The sequence below is a fragment of the Astatotilapia calliptera genome, chromosome 13 (assembly GCF_900246225.1).
Source record: "Astatotilapia calliptera chromosome 13, fAstCal1.2, whole genome shotgun sequence".
NCBI lineage: Eukaryota > Metazoa > Chordata > Actinopteri > Cichliformes > Cichlidae > Astatotilapia > Astatotilapia calliptera.
In genome coordinates, this window is record NC_039314.1 from 1150853 (window position 1) to 1172060 (window position 21208).

General features: G+C 41.6%; 1 protein-coding gene across 4 annotated transcripts in view; it reads left to right on the forward strand.

Moving 5' to 3' along the window:
• rasgrp3 (RAS guanyl releasing protein 3 (calcium and DAG-regulated)) overlaps nucleotides 1-21208 on the forward strand; it is a 39828-nt gene that overhangs the window by 9236 nt on the left and 9384 nt on the right. For 3 of the 4 annotated variants that reach the window (XM_026190486.1, XM_026190485.1, XM_026190487.1), the window contains exons 2-10: nucleotides 482-560; nucleotides 839-941; nucleotides 4394-4456; nucleotides 4645-4776; nucleotides 5138-5285; nucleotides 15519-15692; nucleotides 19760-19876; nucleotides 20231-20509; nucleotides 20909-20986. In XM_026190486.1, coding sequence (XP_026046271.1) covers nucleotides 491-560; nucleotides 839-941; nucleotides 4394-4456; nucleotides 4645-4776; nucleotides 5138-5285; nucleotides 15519-15692; nucleotides 19760-19876; nucleotides 20231-20509; nucleotides 20909-20986 — 1164 coding nt within the window. In that variant the 5' untranslated portion in view covers nucleotides 482-490. Of the gene's footprint in view, nucleotides 1-481; nucleotides 561-838; nucleotides 942-4393; nucleotides 4457-4644; nucleotides 4777-5137; nucleotides 5286-10584; nucleotides 10761-15518; nucleotides 15693-19759; nucleotides 19877-20230; nucleotides 20510-20908; nucleotides 20987-21208 lie in introns of those variants that run through there. The other variant, XM_026190488.1, reaches the window with a different exon arrangement.

Here is a 21208-nt window from a genome sequence, read left to right on the forward strand (position 1 = left end):
AGTGGTTTTGTGGTTCTACATCTAGAACTTTTCTAAATGCAGTCCATACCTGTAACCCAGTCAAATGATTTGCATCAGTTGATTTCCTCAGTTCCCAAATGCATAGATTGTTGTTAAAAACAATACTCATACTAGGCTTGATATAATAGATTGTCATGAGATAATCATTCCTCTTTGAGTGATCATGTTGTATGGACTCGGGCGTATGGGACGGCATGGTCATTGGTGAAACCCACTGTTGCTCTTTCATGGAAAAACGAATCGCCTCTGCTCTGTGGATAGTGAGCAAATAGTGAAGGCGATCTTATTGTGCAAGCAAAGTGTGATTAGACTCCCTGCCTTCTTTGCCATGTACAGATTAGCATTAGCACTGGCAATACATCCTCTTCACTTGATCAGAAATTGCTCTTTAAAGCGTGTTCTTTCCTGTCCTACCAGATGTGCTCTCCCTCTAATGACATACTCTCTGTCCTCCTTCCAGCTTGGCGTCATGGGATCATCCACACTGGGGAAGGCAGCGTCTCTTGATGCTCTTTTAAATGAATGCATTCATGGATTTGGTGAGTGACACAGACCATCAGGGGTCCTAAAGGTCCCTTATTCACTGCATTGCAATTAGTTTGTGGTAATTTGCAGAGAATAACTTAGGCAGTCCCTAAATTTATACCATTGTGCAAAAGTGTTGGGACACCCCTAATTTTTGGTGTCTGTTCAATTCTTCATAATTGCATTAATTCTGTATTCAGAAAAACAGTGTATCACCAACATTTTATTTTGAGCTAGGTAAGTGAGAAAGCAGTAAGAATTCAGACTGAAATTTGGGATTTGCTCTTCACAGATGACAGTGGTGACCTGCAGGCTAACCCCCTCCCACGCATTGTGCTGCTGATGCACCGTTGGTATGTTACATCCTCTGAACTGGCGCGAAAACTTCTGATGATATATCCTATCTTGTAGAAATCATGACTCGTTGCTCATACACATTAGTGAAATGGTCCAACAATATATTGAAGTGCTGGCTGAAGCTTGGAGGGCTCATTCACCTTACAGGAAATCTCACCTAAGCTTTTATTTGGTTAATGGTATTCCAGACAGTCTCTTAAATGATATTTGATGCATCTCTCTCAGCTGCTCTCTTGGTGTGCCGTGAACATTGATGTAAAATAAGTGGTATTGATCTTAGCTTGGATCAGTGACCTTGGAGTTGCTCAGTAGGTGGTTTGTTGTACTATTAGAGACAAATGGTTGTAATGCAGCTATTTACCTGCTGTAAATTCAAACGCCAACTTCATTCAATTTTGTATAACTACCCTGTTACCAAAGTATATACAGTCATGGTGAAAAGACAGCACATCCACTGCAATTCTAAGGGTGTACGTAAATGGCCTGTATTTATATAGCGCTTTACACATCCAGTCATCCACACACTGGTGAATGGGTGGATGCTACATTGTAGCCACAGCCACCCCAGGGTGGCTGTGGCTACAATGTAGCTGCCAGAGGCTGGTGCTACATTGTAGCGCCAGCCTCTGGCAAAGGGTGAAGTGTCTTGCCCAAGGACACAACGACCGAGACTGTCCAAGCCGGGTCTCGATCCGGCAACCTTCCGATTACAAGGCGAATGCCCAACTCTTGAGCCACGATCGCCCCTTATGTATCAGGACATACTGAAATAAAAAATCATCTGGAACTTGCCAGGATCTAAATTAATTTAAATACATCCCGAAAAGTGTTTTTATGTACTTAACACAAACTAAGGCAAAATACAAATGATATGAAAAATGATTAAGCAGCTTACAGAAGCATGTTTAGCTGCAATGCCTGAAGGCATTATGACTTTTCAGTCTCTTACATAGTTGTGGAGGACTTTTGGAGCACTCGTCTTTAGAAAGTTGCTTCAGTGCACTGACATTCATTTATGCACCCCTTTCTTAAGGTCGTGCCACAGCATTTTGAGGCTGAGGTCTGGACTTTGACTCGGCCATAGCCTTTTCTTTTTTAACTATGTTGTTATAGATCAGACTTTATTTTCTTACTTCAGTAATCAGACACATGGAGAAACCCCCCAACAAGTAGCCATCACAATATAACTTCACTAAAACTTCTAACAGACCTTGTGTGTAATGGAGATGTAATGCCAGCCTATTTTTAATTTTTCACACACACACACACACACACACACACACACACACACACACACACACACACACACACACACACACACACACACACACACACACACACACACACACACACACACACACACACCATTGTTGTTGTCTCCTTCCTCTCTTCTCTCTCTATCTGTTTTCCTGCTGATCTCCTCCACTTCCTCCTCCTTTCAGGACCTCCTGACAGCCTCCCAGATGAGCCTGGGGAGATTTTATCAGCGAAAGCACTTTTGGGATGTGTCCGCTTACTGTAGAAAAAGATTGAACTTTTTTTCATTGTCTAAAACAGAGATTAAATAAATAAAATAATAATGCAGGAATATTTCCTGAATACTCTGTTCTGAGTTGCAGTAGGCCCTGTGCTGTGAGCATAGTCTGGCTCTTCATTTAGATTCATTCCAAACTTTAGGTCATAATTCTCTGTAATTGTTAGCTATTAACCTCCAGATTAGCTTGCATAGAGGGTCTATGTTTATTTTTTTTAGAGCGAAGATTGCCAATGGATATTTGACATCCAGATTGGAGCAGCCAAGGACAAAACCACCAACCTTCTGATTAGTAAATGACCTGTTCTACCTGCTGAGCTACAGAAATCGATGTCTGGAATGTTTTCTAATTGTTAAAAATCTTTCTTATTGACTTAAATATGCCATGTTACATTAAACCTTAGGAGTGAAGGAAGGTATACTCTAACATGACTTTGTAGAATCATCACCTCTTATGTATGTGCAGGAAAGGTGACCTGTAATGGAGTAATAAGTAATATATGCAGTACTTTTCTCCTTGTACAAAGTAGTTTGTTAAATTACAGTTATGTTACTTTGCAACATGGCCTGTTTTGTTGGTAGGCAACAATATAACACCAAACTCACTGTGCTAACAAGGACATGCACAAGATCTTTCTTTCAATAGTCTATTTAAGTGCTACCCCAAAGCTAACTGACAGCAAAGTGGGTAAAAACAGCCCATAGAGCACTTCACAGAAAAAAACGTTGTGATCAAAGTGATTGGACCCTAAGAAAGAGTTTGAGCAGAAATGCACAATCCTGCAAACTTCTTCAGTTCTACTTTAAACCTCCCTAAGTATTGGCACACTCCACTTTAGCAACACTCTGTCTCTTGCAGTTAGCTTTGATGTCATGTTTACAGTAAAGCAGTGATTCTCAAACTTTTCACAAGAGTACCACCTCATAAAATATATGGCTCTTAAAGTACCACCCTTATGACCGAAATTAGTATTACTAAGGTCCTGGGTCGGCAACACAGTGTTTTCTGTTTGGTATTAATAATCTTTGATTTCTGGATGTGTCTTTGTTAGTTTTGGTTCTGTGTTCCCACTGTTCTGTGTGCCTCTGAGTTTCGTCTGTGGATTTCCTGTTTTACATTTAGATGGTCTTGTCTCATGTTAGTGTATTCTGCTTTACTTCCTTGTCTTGTCTTGCCCAATTAGTTGCAGCTGTGTTGCCATCTGTTCCCTCATGTTCATGCCTGTGTATATATGTATATATAGTGTGTGTTTGCCTTTGCTCGTCGTTACTCCGTCTGTGTTACTCGGTGTATCTCTGCATCTCTCTGCCCTACAGTCTCTGTGTCATCACTCTGCGTCCTAATGGTTTCAGGTTAGTTGTCCCCAGTTTAGGTTTTGGTAGCTCCTCCGTTCCTGTTTTTGCCATTTTGCCAATCCTGTAAATAAAGCTCACTCGCATCACAGCCTATGCTGTGATGCGAGTGGTAAGTGAGAAATCTTGGGTCCTTACTCTCACACACCACACGACTGCGCTGAGCTACTAGGTGTTTGCCTTTTGCATTCCTAATCCAAGTCAAGAAGGCGTCAGGCAGAAGGCTGATGGTAACTGGATGAGATGTCCTGCATGATCCATTAGAGGCAAAGCTTGAGGGCAGCATAGTGACAAGATGGTTAGCACCAATGACTATAGAAAACAGTCATTGGTTAGCACTCTTGCCTTGAAGCAGCTAAGTTTTGGGTTTGCAAAATCACATGGTTAGCTTAACTGGTGATTCTAAATTCCTTAGGTGTGAATTATTGCCTGCCTCTCTGCGTTAGAGGCAACCTGTCCAGAGTGTAACAAACAACCTCTATCTCACACATGCCATTCCAAAATTAGATGGCGATTCTGTGTTTTTGTACTCAAACAAATTCCTTATTTTGTTGATTTGCTGGTTTTGTTAAATCTTGAAAAATGTCCTTAACTTAAGCCCACGTACCGTAACTGCAGCGGTGACAACTGCCAAAGAACCAGGCTGAAGATTTGTTATTTAATGAGGTAAGTTGGTACTCATACATTCTCCTACATGTCAGACAGTCAAACTTCCTGCATCATACCACCCATCGTAAAGGGGCTTACATGTCATAAATGTCCCGGTCTGTCACACACTAATAAAGGATATACTATAATCTGCATTCGTCCCATGTTTATCTATTTGATGTATAATTTCAAATATGTGTACTTAGGTACTGGATAGTAACATTTCCTGCAGAGTTCAACCTGGACTTGGGTCTGATTAGAATAACAGAGGAGTTCAGAGACGTGGCAGCTCAGCTTGGCTGTGAGGAGCATTTCAAATTCATCGACATCTCAACCATGTAAGACATCAAAGGCACACAGATGTAGCTGAAGAAACTCTTGATATAATCACTCAATTTTAACAAAATGTAACATCTGGGCTGGGTAAAATTTAAAAATAAAATAAATAAAATAATAATAAAATAAAAACTTTTTTATTTAAAGGGGACAATATTTCCAGCTCTTTATTTTTACCATCAAAAGGCTACACTGGTGTTGTATGACTTACAGTTCTAAATAATAAAATAATCCAAATTAAGTCACACAACCATGAGATTTAAAGAGTGCACATCTAAAGCTTAAACATGTCAAAGAACTGTTCCGTTGATTCTTATGCTTTTATTCGAGTGGCTAATTGCTTCTCATTTGTTCTTCTTGCAGTCCATCATACGACTGGATGAGAAGGATTACCCAGCGGAAAAAGCAAACCAAAAAAGGGAAGGCCTCCCTGTTGTTTGACCACCTGGAACCCATAGAGCTGGCTGAGCATCTCACCTTCCTGGAATTCAAATCCATCCGAAGGATATCGGTACATTCAACTGTTGAGTGATGGCTGCTTTGTGGCTCAGGGATGGTTCTGGAATTCATTGTCAGCAGAGGATGAATCCTAACACCATTTTAGTGCTCTATATACAAACTTCTCCTTCATAACTATTCTACAGCTACTGTACTAGTGTGGTCAGGGAAAATAAATAGTTTAATTATGACACCACATAGGGACATGTCACCATGAGGAAATCTAAAACTTAAATAGTAAAAAGAAGGCTCACAGGTTTATTAAATACAGATGGCCATATTAGGCTTCTCCTTAATACAGTTTTATTAAAAAATGATCAACATGAAAACAATACATGTGAAATAGTCAAAACCTTGAACAAGAAGGTATTGTGGAACACCATCTATTTATCAATGGCAATACAAAGTAAAAATGGACTAGGATGGGACATTTCAGAACCGTAGAAGGAGGGTTATAAAGGGGAACACACACACACACACACACACACACACACACGCACGCACGCACGCACGCACGCACACACACACACACACACACCTATGGTGCTATGTAATAAGTGCGATTGTGAAGGAGAGATATCCCCAGGGTTCAAGGTTCTTTATTTGTCACATGCATAGTTATACAAGTATAACACACAGTGAAATGTAGCCTGACACGCTCCTCGACATGTGCAAAAATGGGGGGGGGGGTGTAGAGGAAGAACATTATATATATATACATATAGTATATACACTGGGTGAATGTGCAGTAGTAGCAGCAAGCAGGTGAATTCTGTACATTAATATGAATAGACATCTGACTATTTTACAGGATAGACAATATAAACATATTTAAAATTAAAGGAATTTGAAATGTACATTGTGCCTTGGTTTAGTGTCTGGAAGAGAGTCCTGTCTCAGTCAATTATAGATGATGTGAGAGGGCGGGTGTGTGTGTTTAGGGCACGGATGGCTTGGGGATAGAAGCTCCTCTTGAGTCTCTCTGTCGTTGCCCGGAAGATGCGGAACCTTCTACCAGATTGCAGAAGTTGGAACAGTTTGTTGCCAGGATGGGACGGGTCCTTCAGTATCTGCGCTGCTCTAGTCCGGCATCTCCTGGTGTAGGTGTCCTGAAGCGGGGGGAGTGCAATCCTGCAGCAGCGTTCTGCTGTACGGATCACTCTCTGGAGAGCTTTTTGGTCCTTCACACAGCTGTTCCCAAACCACGATGTCATGTTCTGTGTGAGGATGCTCTCCACAGCGCCTGTATAGAAAATCCTGAGGATCTTTGGAGAGACCCTGAACTTCCTCAGTTGTCGTAGGTGATACAGGCGTTGCCTAGCCTTTTTGGTCTGGACCTGAATGTGGGCAGCCCATGTCAGGTCTGAGGAGATGTGGACACCAAGATACTTGAAGGACTGCACCCTCTCCACTGGAGCTCCATTGATGATAATAGTCTCTGTGCTGACCCCTTCTGAAGTCCACCACCAGCTCCTTGGTCTTGCTGACGTTCAGCTGGAGGTGGTTGTCCTGGCACCACGATGCCAGATTCTTCACTTCATCCATGTAGGCCGCCTCATCGTTGTTGGAGATGGCACCCAACACCACTGTGTCGTCAGCAAACTTCACAATGGTGTTGGAGCCATGGGTGGCCACACAGTCTGAAGTGTAGAGGGAGTAGAGCAGTGGCGAGAGGACACATCCCTGAGGTGCTCCTGTGTTGATGGTGATGCTTTTGGAGAAGCACCTGCCCACCCTCACCACCTGAGTTCTGCCAGTGAGGAAGTCCAACACCCATGCACACAGACGGCTGTTAAGTCCCAGATCCCTCAGCTTTGTGAACAGTCTGCAGGGCACTATTGTGTTAAACGCTGAACTGTAATCAACAAACAGCATTCGCACATAGTTACCCTGTTTCTTGTCCACGTGGCTGAGAGTGGTGTGTAGGACGTGGGTGATGGCATCCTCTGTGGATCTGTTGGATCTGTAGGCGAACTGCAGCGGATCTGTGGTGTCTGGGATGGAGGGGGAGATGATGTTCTTCAGCAGCCTCTCAAACACCTTCATTACTACCGAGGTCAGTGCAACTGGCCGGTAATCGTTCAGGGATGAGGGTTTGCTGTTCTTGGGCACAGGGATGATGGTGGATCTTTTGAAGCATGTGGGGACCACAGACTTCGCCAGGGACTCGTTGAAGATGTAAGTGAACACACCTGCTAGCTGGTCAGCACAGCAGCGCAGCAGACGGCCGGTGATGCCGTCTGGCCCCGCCGCTTTCCTTGTGTTCACTCTCCTCAGTGCCGCTCGGACGTCATGCTCCGCGATGCTGGTCACCGGTCTCTCGCTGATGACGTCACTGTCCTCGGTAGTCAGGCGGTAGATAGCATTAGCCGCCTGGCTAACCTCGAAACGGGCGTAGAACTGATTCAGCTCGTTGGTGAATGCAGAGTCAGCGTTGATCAGGGTTGCATTATAATAATAATAATAATAATAATAATAATGGATTGGATTTATATAGCGCTTTTCAAGGCACCCAAAGCGCTTTACAATACCACTATTCATTCACTCTCACATTCATACACTGCTGGAGGCAAGCTACAAGTCATTACTACTGACTGTCCACTCCCAGTCCTATCCAGCAGCAGGGAGAAGTAGGGCTGGGTATCATCACTGACTTCTATTCGATTCGATTCCGATTCAATTTTGACTCAGACAGAGAAGCACAATATAGTAATTCAGCTGGATTCATGCGGTCTAAGATTTCAGGTGCCCAACAGGAACAGTTACACATTCCAGATAAAAACTACTCCAAGTCTATTCAGGAAATGCTGCCAGAGACATTATCAAATGGTAATCAAAAGTCTATAAAAAAAAACTATACCAGTGAAATGTGACACTTGTAAAAATGACAAGAGGTGAATGCTGCAGCAAATCATAAATATTGTAATTAAGTGCGCAAAGCAGTGGAAGAAAAATAAAGATTTTAATTCAGCTAACAGATCATCTGCAGAGGAATGGCTTATTTGAAGAGTTTCAGTCAGGTTTCAGAGCTCATCACAGCACAGAAACAGCTTTAGTGAAGGTTACAAATGATCTTCTTATGGCCTCTGACAGTGGACTCATCTCTGTGCTTGTCCTGCTAGACCTCAGTGCAGCGTTCGATACTGTCGACCATTGTTACGCCCCAGTCTAGGGGTACAGGAACGCAAAATGAGTTTGAAAAGACTGCCCTGCCCTGGTCCCCAAAACCATACACAGAGGGAAACCCAACGGAAACCAATTTCTTAGTGAATCATGATTTATTTTTCTACACTGCAAAAATGAAGCTCCGGGGTGAACAAAGGCCAAAATAACAAACAAAACAAACTAAGTCAGGAGGAGGTGCTATCTAAAACCCTATGTGAAATCAAACATCAAACAAAAGACAAGCGCTACACCTAACTCCCTAACTGAAATAAACAGGAGAAAACAGTGCAAGGAAAAACAATAAGGCAGCTCACCCCTTCTGTTGCAGTGCTATTTACAATGAAAACTAATGTACACACTATATACAAAACTCAGAAAAGCCGCAAAAATCACAGGCACAAAAATCTCAGGTTTTGGAGGCCAGGGTCAGGTCTGCTGCTGCTGTCAGTGGCTGCCCCAGGACAACTGCTGGTGAGGGATTTGAAGAAGATCACATGGCCAGGGGACCAATCAGCAGCCGTCAGCTCATCATCTCTGGGATCTGCAAAGACTTAAAGGCACAGACAACAACAGCCACCAAAACAGATTATGGACAGGGCCATAACAACCATAATATCCTATTAGAGCGATTAGAACATGCTGTAAGTGTTACAGGTAATGCACTGCAGTGGTTTGTATCATATCTATCTAATAGACTCCAATTTGTGCATGTAAATGGAGAGTCCTCTTCACACACTGAGGTTAATTATGGAGTTCCACAGGGTTCAGTGCTAGGACCAATTCTGTTTACATTATACATGCTTCCCTTAGGCAGCATCATTAGAAGACATAGCATACATTTTCACTGCTATGCAGATGACACCCAGCTCTATCTGTCCATGAAGCCAGATAACACACACCAATGAGTTAAACTGCAGGAATGTCTTAAAGACATAAAGACCTGGATGGCCGCTAACTTTCTGCTTCTTAATTCAGATCAAACTGAGGTTATTGTACTCGGCCCTGAAAATCTTAGAAATATGGTATCTAAGCAGATTCTTACTCTGGATGGCATTACCTTGGCCTCCAGTAACGCTGTGAGGAACCTTGGAGTCATTTCTGACCAGGACATTTCCTTCAACGCACATATTAAACAAATACATAAGACTCCTTTCTTCCATTTGTGCAACATCTCTAAAGTTAGAAATATCCTGTCTCAGAGTGACGCTGAAAAACTACTTCATGCATTTATTACTTCCAGGCTGGACGACTGTAATTCATTATTATCAGGATGTCCTAAAAACTCACTGAAAAGCCTTCAGCTAATCCAAAATGCTGCAGCAAGAGTCCTGACAGAGACTAGAAAGAGAGAGCAGATTTCTCCTGTTTTGGCTTCCCTTCATTGGCTTCCTGTTAAATCCAGAATTGAATTCAAAATCCTGCTCCTCACATATAAGGTCTTAAATAATCAGGCCCCATCTTATCTTAATGACCTTGTAGTACCATATCACCCTATTAGAGCACTTCGCTCTCGCTCTGCAGGCCTACTTGTTGTTCCTAGAGTATTTAAAAGTAGAATGGGAGGCAGAGCCTTCAGTTTTCAGGCCCCTCTTCTGTGGAACCAGCTTCCAGTTTCGATTCGGGAGACAGACACTATCTCTACTTTTAAGATTAGGCTTAAAACTTTCCTTTTTGCTAAAGCATATAGTTAGGGCTGGACCAGGTGACCCTGAATCCTCTCTTAGTTATGCTGCAATAGACGTAGGCTGCCGGGGGATTCCCATGATGCATTGAGTTTTTCCTTTCCAGTCACCTTTCTCACTCACTGTGTGTTCATAGACCTCTCTGCATTGAATCATATCTGTTATTAACCTCTGTCTCTCTTCCACAGCATGTCTTTCATCCTGTCTTCTTTCTCTCTCCCCAACCGGTCGCAGCAGATGGCCCCGCCCCTCCCTGAGCCTGGTTTTGCCAGAGGTTTCATCCTGTTAAAAGGGAGTTTTTCCTTCCCACTGTCGCCAAAGTGCTTGCTCATAGGGGGTCATATGATTGTTGGGTTTTTCTCTGTATCTATTATTGTACGATCTACTGTACAATATAAAGCGCCTTGAGGCGACTGCTGTTGTGATCCGGCGCTATATAAATAAAATTGAATTCAATTGAATTCAATTAATTCAAGTTAATTGCTTTATCACTGAGCACAATTGCTGCTGCTATTTGTAAATCACTGAATTAATACATGCACATTCCTGCAAAAATCTCTCCAGAGCAGGTTGGATCCACAGAGGTGGCTGTGCTCCAGAGGCAGAGTAGGCCATTCGAAGGGAGGTGCTTCAATCCCTTTGTACGATAGGCTCTTGTTTCCATCCCAAAAATAAGTCTTGACAAAAAACTAAATGTGTGTGTTAATGAGAAATGCTGTATAAAATATTTTGAGAGCTCAAGTTAACCAGAAAGGTGCCCTATAAAAACTAGCCTTTATTCATCCGTTTATACATTAGCAGTAGTAACGTTTGGTAGTAAGAACCGAAAACCCTAAAAGTTACCTGGACAGCCCAAAAGCTTGTTTCATACTCTGGTCAGGAGCAGGTAAGGAGTTTCAGTTTTAAATCACCTTTAAATACCACATTTTCACTGTTTTTGAGGAATTGAGCTTGAACTTGAGGAATAACTGGGGAATAACTTTTACATGTGCAGCCGTATGCAGTTAATTTGGTAAATGTATAAAATATTTCAGTTTCATTCTCCTGCTAATTCACTTTTACACTGCTAGAAATATAGCTACAAGAACACACATACCAGAGTGTCACATTTTACTGATAATTACCATTTCATAATGGCTCCAGAGTATGTGGCCCTCATATGGATCATTTGAGATGGAAGAAGAGTCATATGATCCGTAAAACCCCCCTTTTAGATCGGTAATGACCAACTCTTTCATGTGACCTCGCAGGGAAAACGCAGCTTAGTAAGTTGATAACTAAATTCATGTGACCACTTATCCTGATCGACAAACTAGGGGTAAATGAATCCAGGTAACAAAAACACGCCCTGGGTCTGCTGAACTTGCTTCATAGTACATGGCCCAGGTTATGTATTCAGCATAAGGGATTTGTAACCACTGACCGGAAGGCATCAACCCCAGCAGCTGACTAATTTCCGGCTGTAGCATAAATCTCCAGAGACCTCAATAAAGGAATAGAATAGAATAGAATAGAATTCAACTTTATTGTCATTGCACATGCACAGGTACAGGGCAACGAAATGCAGTTTGCATCCATCCAGAAGTGCTTTAGTGATATAGATATATTACAATATATATTAGCAATAATATAGATATGTAAGTATATTACAGAAATGGGTCTATTATGTTATAATGTACACGGTATGAAGTATGTTGTGAATATTCTATAACTATAAGTATGTACAGGCTGTAGTGAGTACAAGCTATGTACAGGCTATGAACAGGATATAAATATGAAAAACTATACAGAATATGAAATAAATAACTTTACAGAATCTGAGATATACAGCTATACAGAAATGGGAACTATGCAAGTTGTAAACAGTTGTAGGATTAAAGATTATCGAATGTACAGAATGATTATTTACACAGAGCTATACAGTAGTGCAGTTAAGATAAGTGAGGGTGTAGATAGTTTCTACAGAGGCTATATAAAGTGCTAGTGGTTGTGAGTGGTGGTTCAGTCCATGTTATTATTGTGTGTTTGAGGGTACAGTTGTCCATTGTGGGTGTGTGTGTGTTCAGTCCATATGTTAACGTGGGTCAGATGTCAGGAGGCAGAGTTCAGGAGTCTGACAGCTGTGGGGAAGAAGCTGTTCCGGTACCTGGTGGTCTTAGTCCGGAGGCTCCTGTGGCGCCTCCCAGAGGGCAGGAGGGTGAAGAGTCCATGTGATGGGTGACTGGGGTCTTTGATGATTTTCCCAGCCCTTTTCAGACACCGCTTCCTGTAGATGTCTTTTATGGCAGGAAGTGGTGCTCCGGCGATGCGCTGGGCAGTTTTCACGACCCTCTGCAACGCCTTCCGGTCCGAGGCAGAGCAGTTCCCGTACCAGACTGTTATACAGTTGGTCAGGATGCTCTCGATGGTGCAACGATAGAAGTTCACCAGGATGTAATGATGGTGTTGGAACCATCAGCAGGTCTGCAGTCGTGGGTGAAGAGGGAGTAGAGGAAAGGGCTCATCACACAGCCTTGTGGTACACCGGTGTTCATCGTGATTGTAGATGAGCAGTGGTTATCCAGCCGGACGTGTTGGGGGCGGTTGGTCAGGAAGTCCAGTAACCATTTGCAGATGAGGGAACTGATGCCCAGGTCTGTCAGTTTCCTGATGAGTTGTGAGGGGTGGATTGTATTGAACGCTGAACTGAAGTCTATAAACAGCATTCTGGCGTAGGTGTTGTTGTTGTCCAGGTGTGAGAGGACAGAGTGCATTGCGATGGAGACTGCATCCTCTGTGCTCCTGTTCTGGCGGTATGCGAATTGGTGGGGGTCCAGGGTGGGGGGGAGACAGGATTTGAAGTGTGCTAGGACCAGTGCTCTAAGCACTTAGTGATGATGGGGGTGAGTGCTACTGGGCGGTAATCATTGAGGCAAGATGGGTTGGAGTTTTTGGGTATCGGGACGATGGAGGTGGATTTGAAGCAGGCCGGTACCACAGCGTGGGCCAAGGACAGATTGAATATGTCTGTCAGTACTCCTGCAAGCTCCCCAGAACACGCTCTGAGAACACGCCCGGGGATGCCATCAGGGCCTGCAGCCTTGTGGACATTGATCCTGCTCAGCACCGCTCCTACATCGGTGGGGGAGAGAGTCAGAGGTTGGTGGTCTGGCGTCATGTCTGCTTTGGTTGTGGTTGTGGGGTTCCCTCGCTCAAAACGAGCATAAAAGTTGTTGAGCTCGTTGAGGAAGGAGACATCAGAGGATGCGGGGGAGGGTTTGGTGGTCCTGTAGTATTTAGTATTTAGTATTTAGTATTTATTTATTTATTGTCATTGTCAAGAACAATGAAATTGCGTTTGGGGCTTCCATACAACCCCAAAAAAAAGAAGAAAATAATAAATACCCCTTAAAACCCAAGTGTACATATTTAACCCAGTGTGACTCCAATGCAATAAGACAATCCTTAGTCTGTGATGGTCTGGAGTCCTTGCCACATGCGTCGGGGGTTGGAGTTGGAGAAGTGTTCTTCTACCTTCTTTTTGTAATGGTGTTTGGCTTTTTTGATGCCCTTCTTTAGATTAGCCCTGGCTGTGCTGTAGGCGTGTGCATCTCCTGACCTAAAGGCAGTGTTGCGGGCCTTCAGGAGGAGACGAACATCCCGGTTCATCCAAGGCTTCTGGTTGGGGTACATGGTGATCCGTTTCTGGGTGGTGACACTGTCTGTGGTTTCGGAGATGTAATCCAGTACAGATGAGGCGTACTGGTCCAGGTCTGTGTGGGTGAACATATTCCAGTCTGTGTTTTTAAATCTGTCCTGGAGCACTGCGTCTGTCCCCTCTGGTCACACTTTAATTGTCCTCACAGCAGGTTTCACACGTTGGATGAGTGGTGAATACCGAGGTGTGAGGAACAGGGAGAGATGGTCCGATTGTCCAATGTGGGGGAGGGGGGTGGCTTTGTAGGCTCCAGCCAGGTTGGAATACACGGTCTAAAGTCTTGTCTCCTCTGGTGTGGCAGGAGACATGTTGGTGGAATCTGGGGAGGACTGTCTTTAAGTTGGTGTGGTTGAAGTCGCCAGCAACAATAAAAGCAGCCTCGGGGTGTTTATTCTGGTGTTTGTTAATGGCTGCAGAAAGTTCTTTCATGGCCAACCTAGCATTAGCGTCGGGGGGTATATACACGGCAGTGAGTATGATCGAAGTGAGTTCTCTGGGGAGATAATAAGGTCTGCATTTGACCATTAAAAACTCTGCATTAGGTGAGCAGTGACACTCAGTAGTAGTGGAGTTCATGCACCAAGCATTGTTAATATAAATGCACAAACCTCCACCTCTGGTCTTGCCGGAGTCATCTGCTAGCCTGTCGGCTCGGTGTGGCGTCCTGCTAACTCGATAGCATTGTCCGGGCAGCTGTTGTTCAGCCATGTTTCGGTGAAAAACATGACATTTGCTGTATCACAACTGTAGGGTGTAACACATCTGTGTCCTCTGTTAGAAATAAACAGCTGGCCACATACCTGGATTAAAACTACTTTAGATTGCACAGAATTCACAGACAGCCAATATACTTTGGTCCACGCAAGACAAAAGACTCCATGAGCAAGAAGAAATTCTGCATGATTGTGTCTTGGGAAAGTTCTACCCATCCCTGACTTCAGAACACAGAATGGCCACACTGGCTACAGAATTAAATCCCTTCTTCAAACAGTTCCATGGGGCCTTTGATCTCAGTGTTTTTGAGAAATGGAATTTATGAAAAATGAAATATAACCTTATCCTTTCAGGACATACATGGGCTCCCAAAACCAGCCCTGATCTGCTGTGCAGTTTTTTGGCTCAAAGCTAATGCTAACTCATGCTATCACAGGTGTCAAACTCCAGGCCTTGAGGGCCGGCGTCCTGCAGGTTTTAGATGTGTCCTTGATCCAACACAGCTGATTTAAATTGCTAAATTACCTCCTTGACATGTCTTGAAGTTCTCCAGAGGCCTGGTAATGAACTAATCAATTGATTCAGGTGTGTTGACCCAGGGTGAGATCTAAAACCTGGCCTAGACATTGGCCCACGAGGCCTGGAGTTCGACACGCCTGTGCTAGATGGAGAGCTTCTGGAAAGCTGAACATTTGCTGGGATTCCATTCTGCTGTGATGGGCCATTGGCGTCTTATCATCAAACAGCTTAACTGAATTCTACATATCAATATGTGGGAGAAAAGGCTTACACTAGCTGACATATGGTTAGGTGTTTAATAGATTTCCTAGAATAGGACCCAGATCAAAATGTAGGGTGGTAGAGAAATAGGCAGTTTCAACACTGGTACAAAAACAGTATGTAAAGGATTTTTTTTTCAGTCTTTGCGTAGGATCTTTTCTGATTCTGTAAGGCAGATACCTGATTTATGTTACTCTGTCATTCCTAGTTCACTGATTACCAGAGCTATGTGATCCATGGCTGTTTGGTGGACAACCTGACTCTGGAGCGCTCCATTGCTTTGTTCAACGGCGTTTCACAATGGGTGCAGCTGATGGTTCTCAGCAAACTCACACCTCAGACCCGTGCAGAGGTCATCACAAAATACATCCATGTGGCACAGGTAAGCCAAGGAGGGCAGGCTCTACGCACAGCTCTTCCAGCTTTCACAAAGTATTTCTCTCCAAAACATATAGAAATAACAGGGTGACTCAGCACTGTTACAAAACCATACTATATAATTAAGTTTAAATTCCACATTCCACATAAATTCCAAATCTTAAACTCAAGATTTTTCTTTTGACTAGTCAAACAAATTATCGAGAAAAATGCAACAGTAAAATCTTACAGATTAGAAAAAACCCACTCAGCTAAAGTGGCAAAACAGCATCTTGGCTTTGCTCATTTGCAGTGCAGAGGCTCAGAGATGTTATGATAGCTTTTCCCCTAAACTGCCACCTTAAAGTCTAACATAGTAATACAGGGTTAGGCTACATTTAAAGCCACAGTTTCAGAAGCCAGAAGTTACTTTCAATTTATGTCTTTTTTAATATGCATTTTGGCCTCATAGTTGTTCTAATATAATATTTTTGTATTTATGCAGCAGTCTGCTACTTCCTGAGCCTTGTTCAGCTGGAGGTTTCTTCCTGTTAAAAAAGGAGTTTTTTTCTTTCCACTGTCCTTTGATTTGTCAAGGTTTTCTCTCTGATATTGTACCTTAACAATGTAAAGCACCTTGAGGCAACTGCTTTTTATTGTGTGAATTGAATTAAACTGAACTGAATTAATTTATGCCAGATACATTAAATTATAGCTAAGGCAGTAGATGTGAACTAAACTCTAACTCTGTCACTGAATGATGATTGGATTGGACTGACTGAACCTTAAGAGGCTAACATTTCACATATTTTCATCGTTTTTAAACCATTCAGTGAGCTCCCTATGGATAGTATAGTATATAGAAAGATAGATAGATAGTTTGTATCTAGGGGGAGAGATGGGCCCTGCATAAACAAGTAACCCGTTTAACTCTAAAAGGCACAGTGGTGTTATAGAATGTCCCCTTTTTTTAAAAACAATGATAATTCTTCGTCAACCACATAACTGAAGTATGCCATCTGGAGGATGTAGGCTGAATATCATGCTGCTGTTTCTCTCACACATACCTGACATTTTTTATATGTTGCTGCCATCAAATTCAAAAGAAACTGGTTTTTCATGAGAGAGTAACATGTTTCAAATAAATGATATAAGAAATAATACTAGTGTTTGGTAAATGGACAGGTGTTTATGTAGCACTTTTCTTCTCAAGCTGAGCACTTAAAGGGCTTTTTGCTACAAGTCTTATTCACCCAGTCACACACAGGATTTGTAAAAAGAGAATGCAAATATACGTTCTTATTCTTAGTCTTCTTCTTCTTCTTCTTCTTCTTCTTCTTCTTCTTATTATTATTATTATTATTATTATTATTATTATTATTGAGTTTGTTTCATCCAGGACGTATCTATTAAAATATGTCTGGTACAGCTTTGATCTCTTGTAGTTAAAAGTGAAAGTCTTATGAGAAGACAGACAATAACAGTTAGAATATGGATTGCACAGGCAGTCACCATTCAGATTTAATGGCCCTTCTGTGGATGAGTATGTTTAGCTGCCTTTAAGCCAGATTCTTCATGGTTCCACACTATGCAAAAAAATGGCTTCTTTAATATTTTTAATATTCTCTAATATTTCTCTAAAACAAACAATAACAAACATACAAAAAACACCGCAAAAAACAAATGCACTTGAGCTGTTGTTCAGTCATAAAAGCTCCCCATCATCAATATTTATGTTCCATATAGTGCACACTGTTAGAAAAAGCATCTTGAAAAAACGGTAATATTCTGGCAGCTGGGGCACCAAAATACGACCGTATAATTACAGAAAATAACTCCCGCATAAAAATACGGTCATTTTCAGTAATGAAAATAGAGTTTGTTGCGCTAATTTGACATGGGATTCTGCTTTTTCCAAGTGCTTTTAGACATTAAATTAGGAACATTTTAACGTGATCAAACAATGAAATTACCTATAAACAAGGTCACTGAATGTGGAAATATGAATCATAACACATAAATATACAGAAATATACAGTTGGTTTAAATAATAATTGATTGCATGCCCTGGGACAGACTGACAGAGGCGAGGCTGCCATATCGCACCATCGGCCATCACTAGTAGGCGGTAGGTGAAGAGTCCTGACCACGGACACAACGGCGGACAGTGTCCGAGCCGGGGAGCGAACTGGCAACCTTCTGATCACAAGGCGAACTGCCAACTCTTGAGCCACGAACGGCCTAACTAGCAATGATAATAATACTTATGTGCTGTAACACAAGCTTATAGGGATCATGTTATATATAGCATTACATTTGAATTCAACAGTTCAAGCTTTCAAATAACAGACAGATATTTGTGAGTTCATGATACATTTGTGAATGTATTTTAACAATCTAAATATGCATATGTACAGACAGCTACATTTAATAATCATGACAATTATGTTGTATTACATTACAGTGATGTAACGTTAATTTACATTCAAAATGTGAAGTCAAAGTCTATTTACGTACTTTAATGATATTCTAGAAGAACAGAACATTACTGTAAAATGCAGTAAAATACCTTCATATTAGGGTTTTTTCCTACGGTCGCAGCCATACCCGCGACCTTGTTGTTAGTTCACATTCATTGGCCGATGCTTAGCAACATATTATTTATATTTATTGCAACTCCTACCTCTACATTTCTTTTTCAAAATATATAATTAGCACAGCGTGTCCGTGCAATGTTTTACATTGTGGCATGCAGAGAAATCTTAACAAAGAAGCTCACAGAGAGAGATTGAGCTTGTTATTTAACCCCAAGCTGGTGGGGGGAGCGCTTTATTAAAACACTTGCGGTGCTACAATGTGCCTCAAGGTTCAACAACAGCACCACAGAAGTCACTCATGGTACAGCACTCTCTCTACCAAACAACAACTGTCAGTGACGCTGCACCACTGCGTAAACACAACATTCAAGATAACAGTTAAAAGTAACGTAACCATAAACAATAAAACAAGAACATCTAAACAGCAGCTCATGTCCCAAGGCATGATGGGAGACATTTCTGGATTTCTGGATATTTTTACAATCTGAATATGCATATGTACAAAAAAATATATTTAAAAAACAAGTAAATTGTGTTTTATTACATTTACAGTGATGTTATGTTATTTTACATTTGACGTGTCAGATCACAGTCTACTTATGTAAATGTAATGATATTCTAGAAAAACAGTACACAACTGTAAAATACACAGTAAAATAATTTGACATTACTATTTACAGTTTACTATTACAGTGCAGGATATGGTTCTTTCTGTCTGTGTTCTAGGCAAAGAGCTTCTCCATTACTCTTCCATTTGTATTGAAGGATGGATGCATGCCCTAATAATCTGCCCTGTCCTTTCTCCTACCAAAGTAAAGGCTGTCTACAGAAAGGGTCAAGGATGAATCTACTTAACACACTGCCATAATGACATGCTGCACAGAATATTGTGTGCTGGTTTTTAAGATGGCTTGGTCAGCTTCAAGTGCAAATGTTCTCATTTTGTAAGCATGCATATTGTAACATATTGTTATGTTATGTAATGCTGAATTGAAAAGTAAATATTGACTGGGCTCCATGCAGCAGACTGGGACTCATCAAAAGCTTATGATGGCTTGGTTTGGATTTGGTTTTATTCACATAGCCATTTGTCTCTCATCTCAGCATTATTAGATTATTAAAATAAAGTAAGTTTTTACAATTACTCTGATAATCATAGTGGTAGCAAAGCTTTCTTCTTCAGCTATTGTCACCAATCTAATATGTCATTGGAGACTGGTGCAGTGATAATGAGCTCTAGTATTCATGTACTGTGGTTTCAGAAAGGAGTCAGCTTAATTTGTTGGTAAGCTCTTAGATTAACATCCCCTCCACAGTCCATAAAAAAATTAAATAAAGTTTTTCAGTGTTTTTGAATTTTAATTAAAAAAACGAAACAATAATTGAATAAATTGCCACACTCCAAACTAGCACACCAAGGACCAAAAGCAAGGCGCTAGGCCACCTCTTTAGACAATAAACAGTGATCTTCAACATGTCTGTCTCTGGTCATCAGAAACTCCTTCACCTGCAGAACTTCAACACTTTGATGGCGGTGGTGGGGGGCCTGAGCCATAGTTCAATTTCTCGCCTAAAGGAGACTCATTTATATTTGGCTCCTGAAGTAGTCAAGGTAAGTCAGTGCCAGTCTTTTGTATGTAGATTCATTTATGATTACTACACAGTTACAGGTGATTCAGTGGAAATGTATTTTCTTAGCAACAAGCCTTTACCCTGTTTCATTAAGGAATTTGTACTGCAGCGCGGTGGTGCTGTGATTAGAACTGTTAACTCACAGCAAGAAGGTCCTGATTTTGGTTCCACCACCTGGCCTTTCTCCTTGGAGTTTTCATGTTCTCCACATGTTTGTATGGGTTCTGCCTGGGTATTTGGCTTCCTTCCATAGTCCAAAGACATGGATAACTTAAACTTTTGATTTGCTTGTGAACATGGTGTACCCTTTACCGTTTGCTGCTTCTTGCCACAGATCTGGAATGAGATGACAGAGCTGGTCTCTTCCAACAACAATTACTCTTGCTACCGAAAAGCCTTCAATGAGTGCCAGGGATTTAAGATCCCAGTACTGGGTGTGCACCTAAAGGACTTGATTGCAGTGCATGTGGTGTTTCCTGACTGGATTGGTGATGGTAAAAAGGTGAACCTCGTGAAGATGCATCAGCTTTACATGACCTTCAATGAGCTGGTGTCCCTGCAGAGTGCGGTGGCCCAAGTTGAACCCAACATGGACCTCATCTACCTACTAACGGTGAGGGATTACCACACATGGATTTGAAATGTCACTGTCCAGCTAATTGTGCACACACAAAGGACTCTTTCAAGAGGTTAAGGAAAAATAGATAATTTTATTTTCTAAAGACCCTGCTTCATTTTCTTCACTCTTGTTTGTTTCTGTCGCTTGTTGTTGTTTTCGACTTTTTTTTCATCAGTCAAATCAGGTTCATATATGATAAGAAGCTCCTTGAGAATATTGGCTTGTTGTCCTCGTTACCTAGTCTCAGAAAGGATTTTTAGAAGCTCTTTTTTGCAGTTTATGGCTTGTTTTTTACTACAGGAACTTGCACTTTAAACAAAAGGTCACTTTACAACCCTCAATTGTTCTTTGACTTTTTGAAGCTTATTTTACCGCAATCCTTTTATTTTTCAGCTTTCGTTAGATCTGTATTATACTGAGGATGAGATTTATGAGCTGTCATTGCTAAGGGAACCCCGTAACTCTAAATTGGTAAGTTTTAGTGTAATTATAACCACTGCTCAGACATACTTTCATCAAAGACTTTCACCAACTAAAAATCTTCTTTTGGACAATTTCAAATTTTTCTTTCTACCATTTATCACACAGGGCAGAAAATTAAACACCCTTTTGCCTTTGTATTCGGTTTAATTGAATTCAATGTTATTTATATAGCATCAAATCACAACAACCGTTTCCTCAGGTGCTTTATAT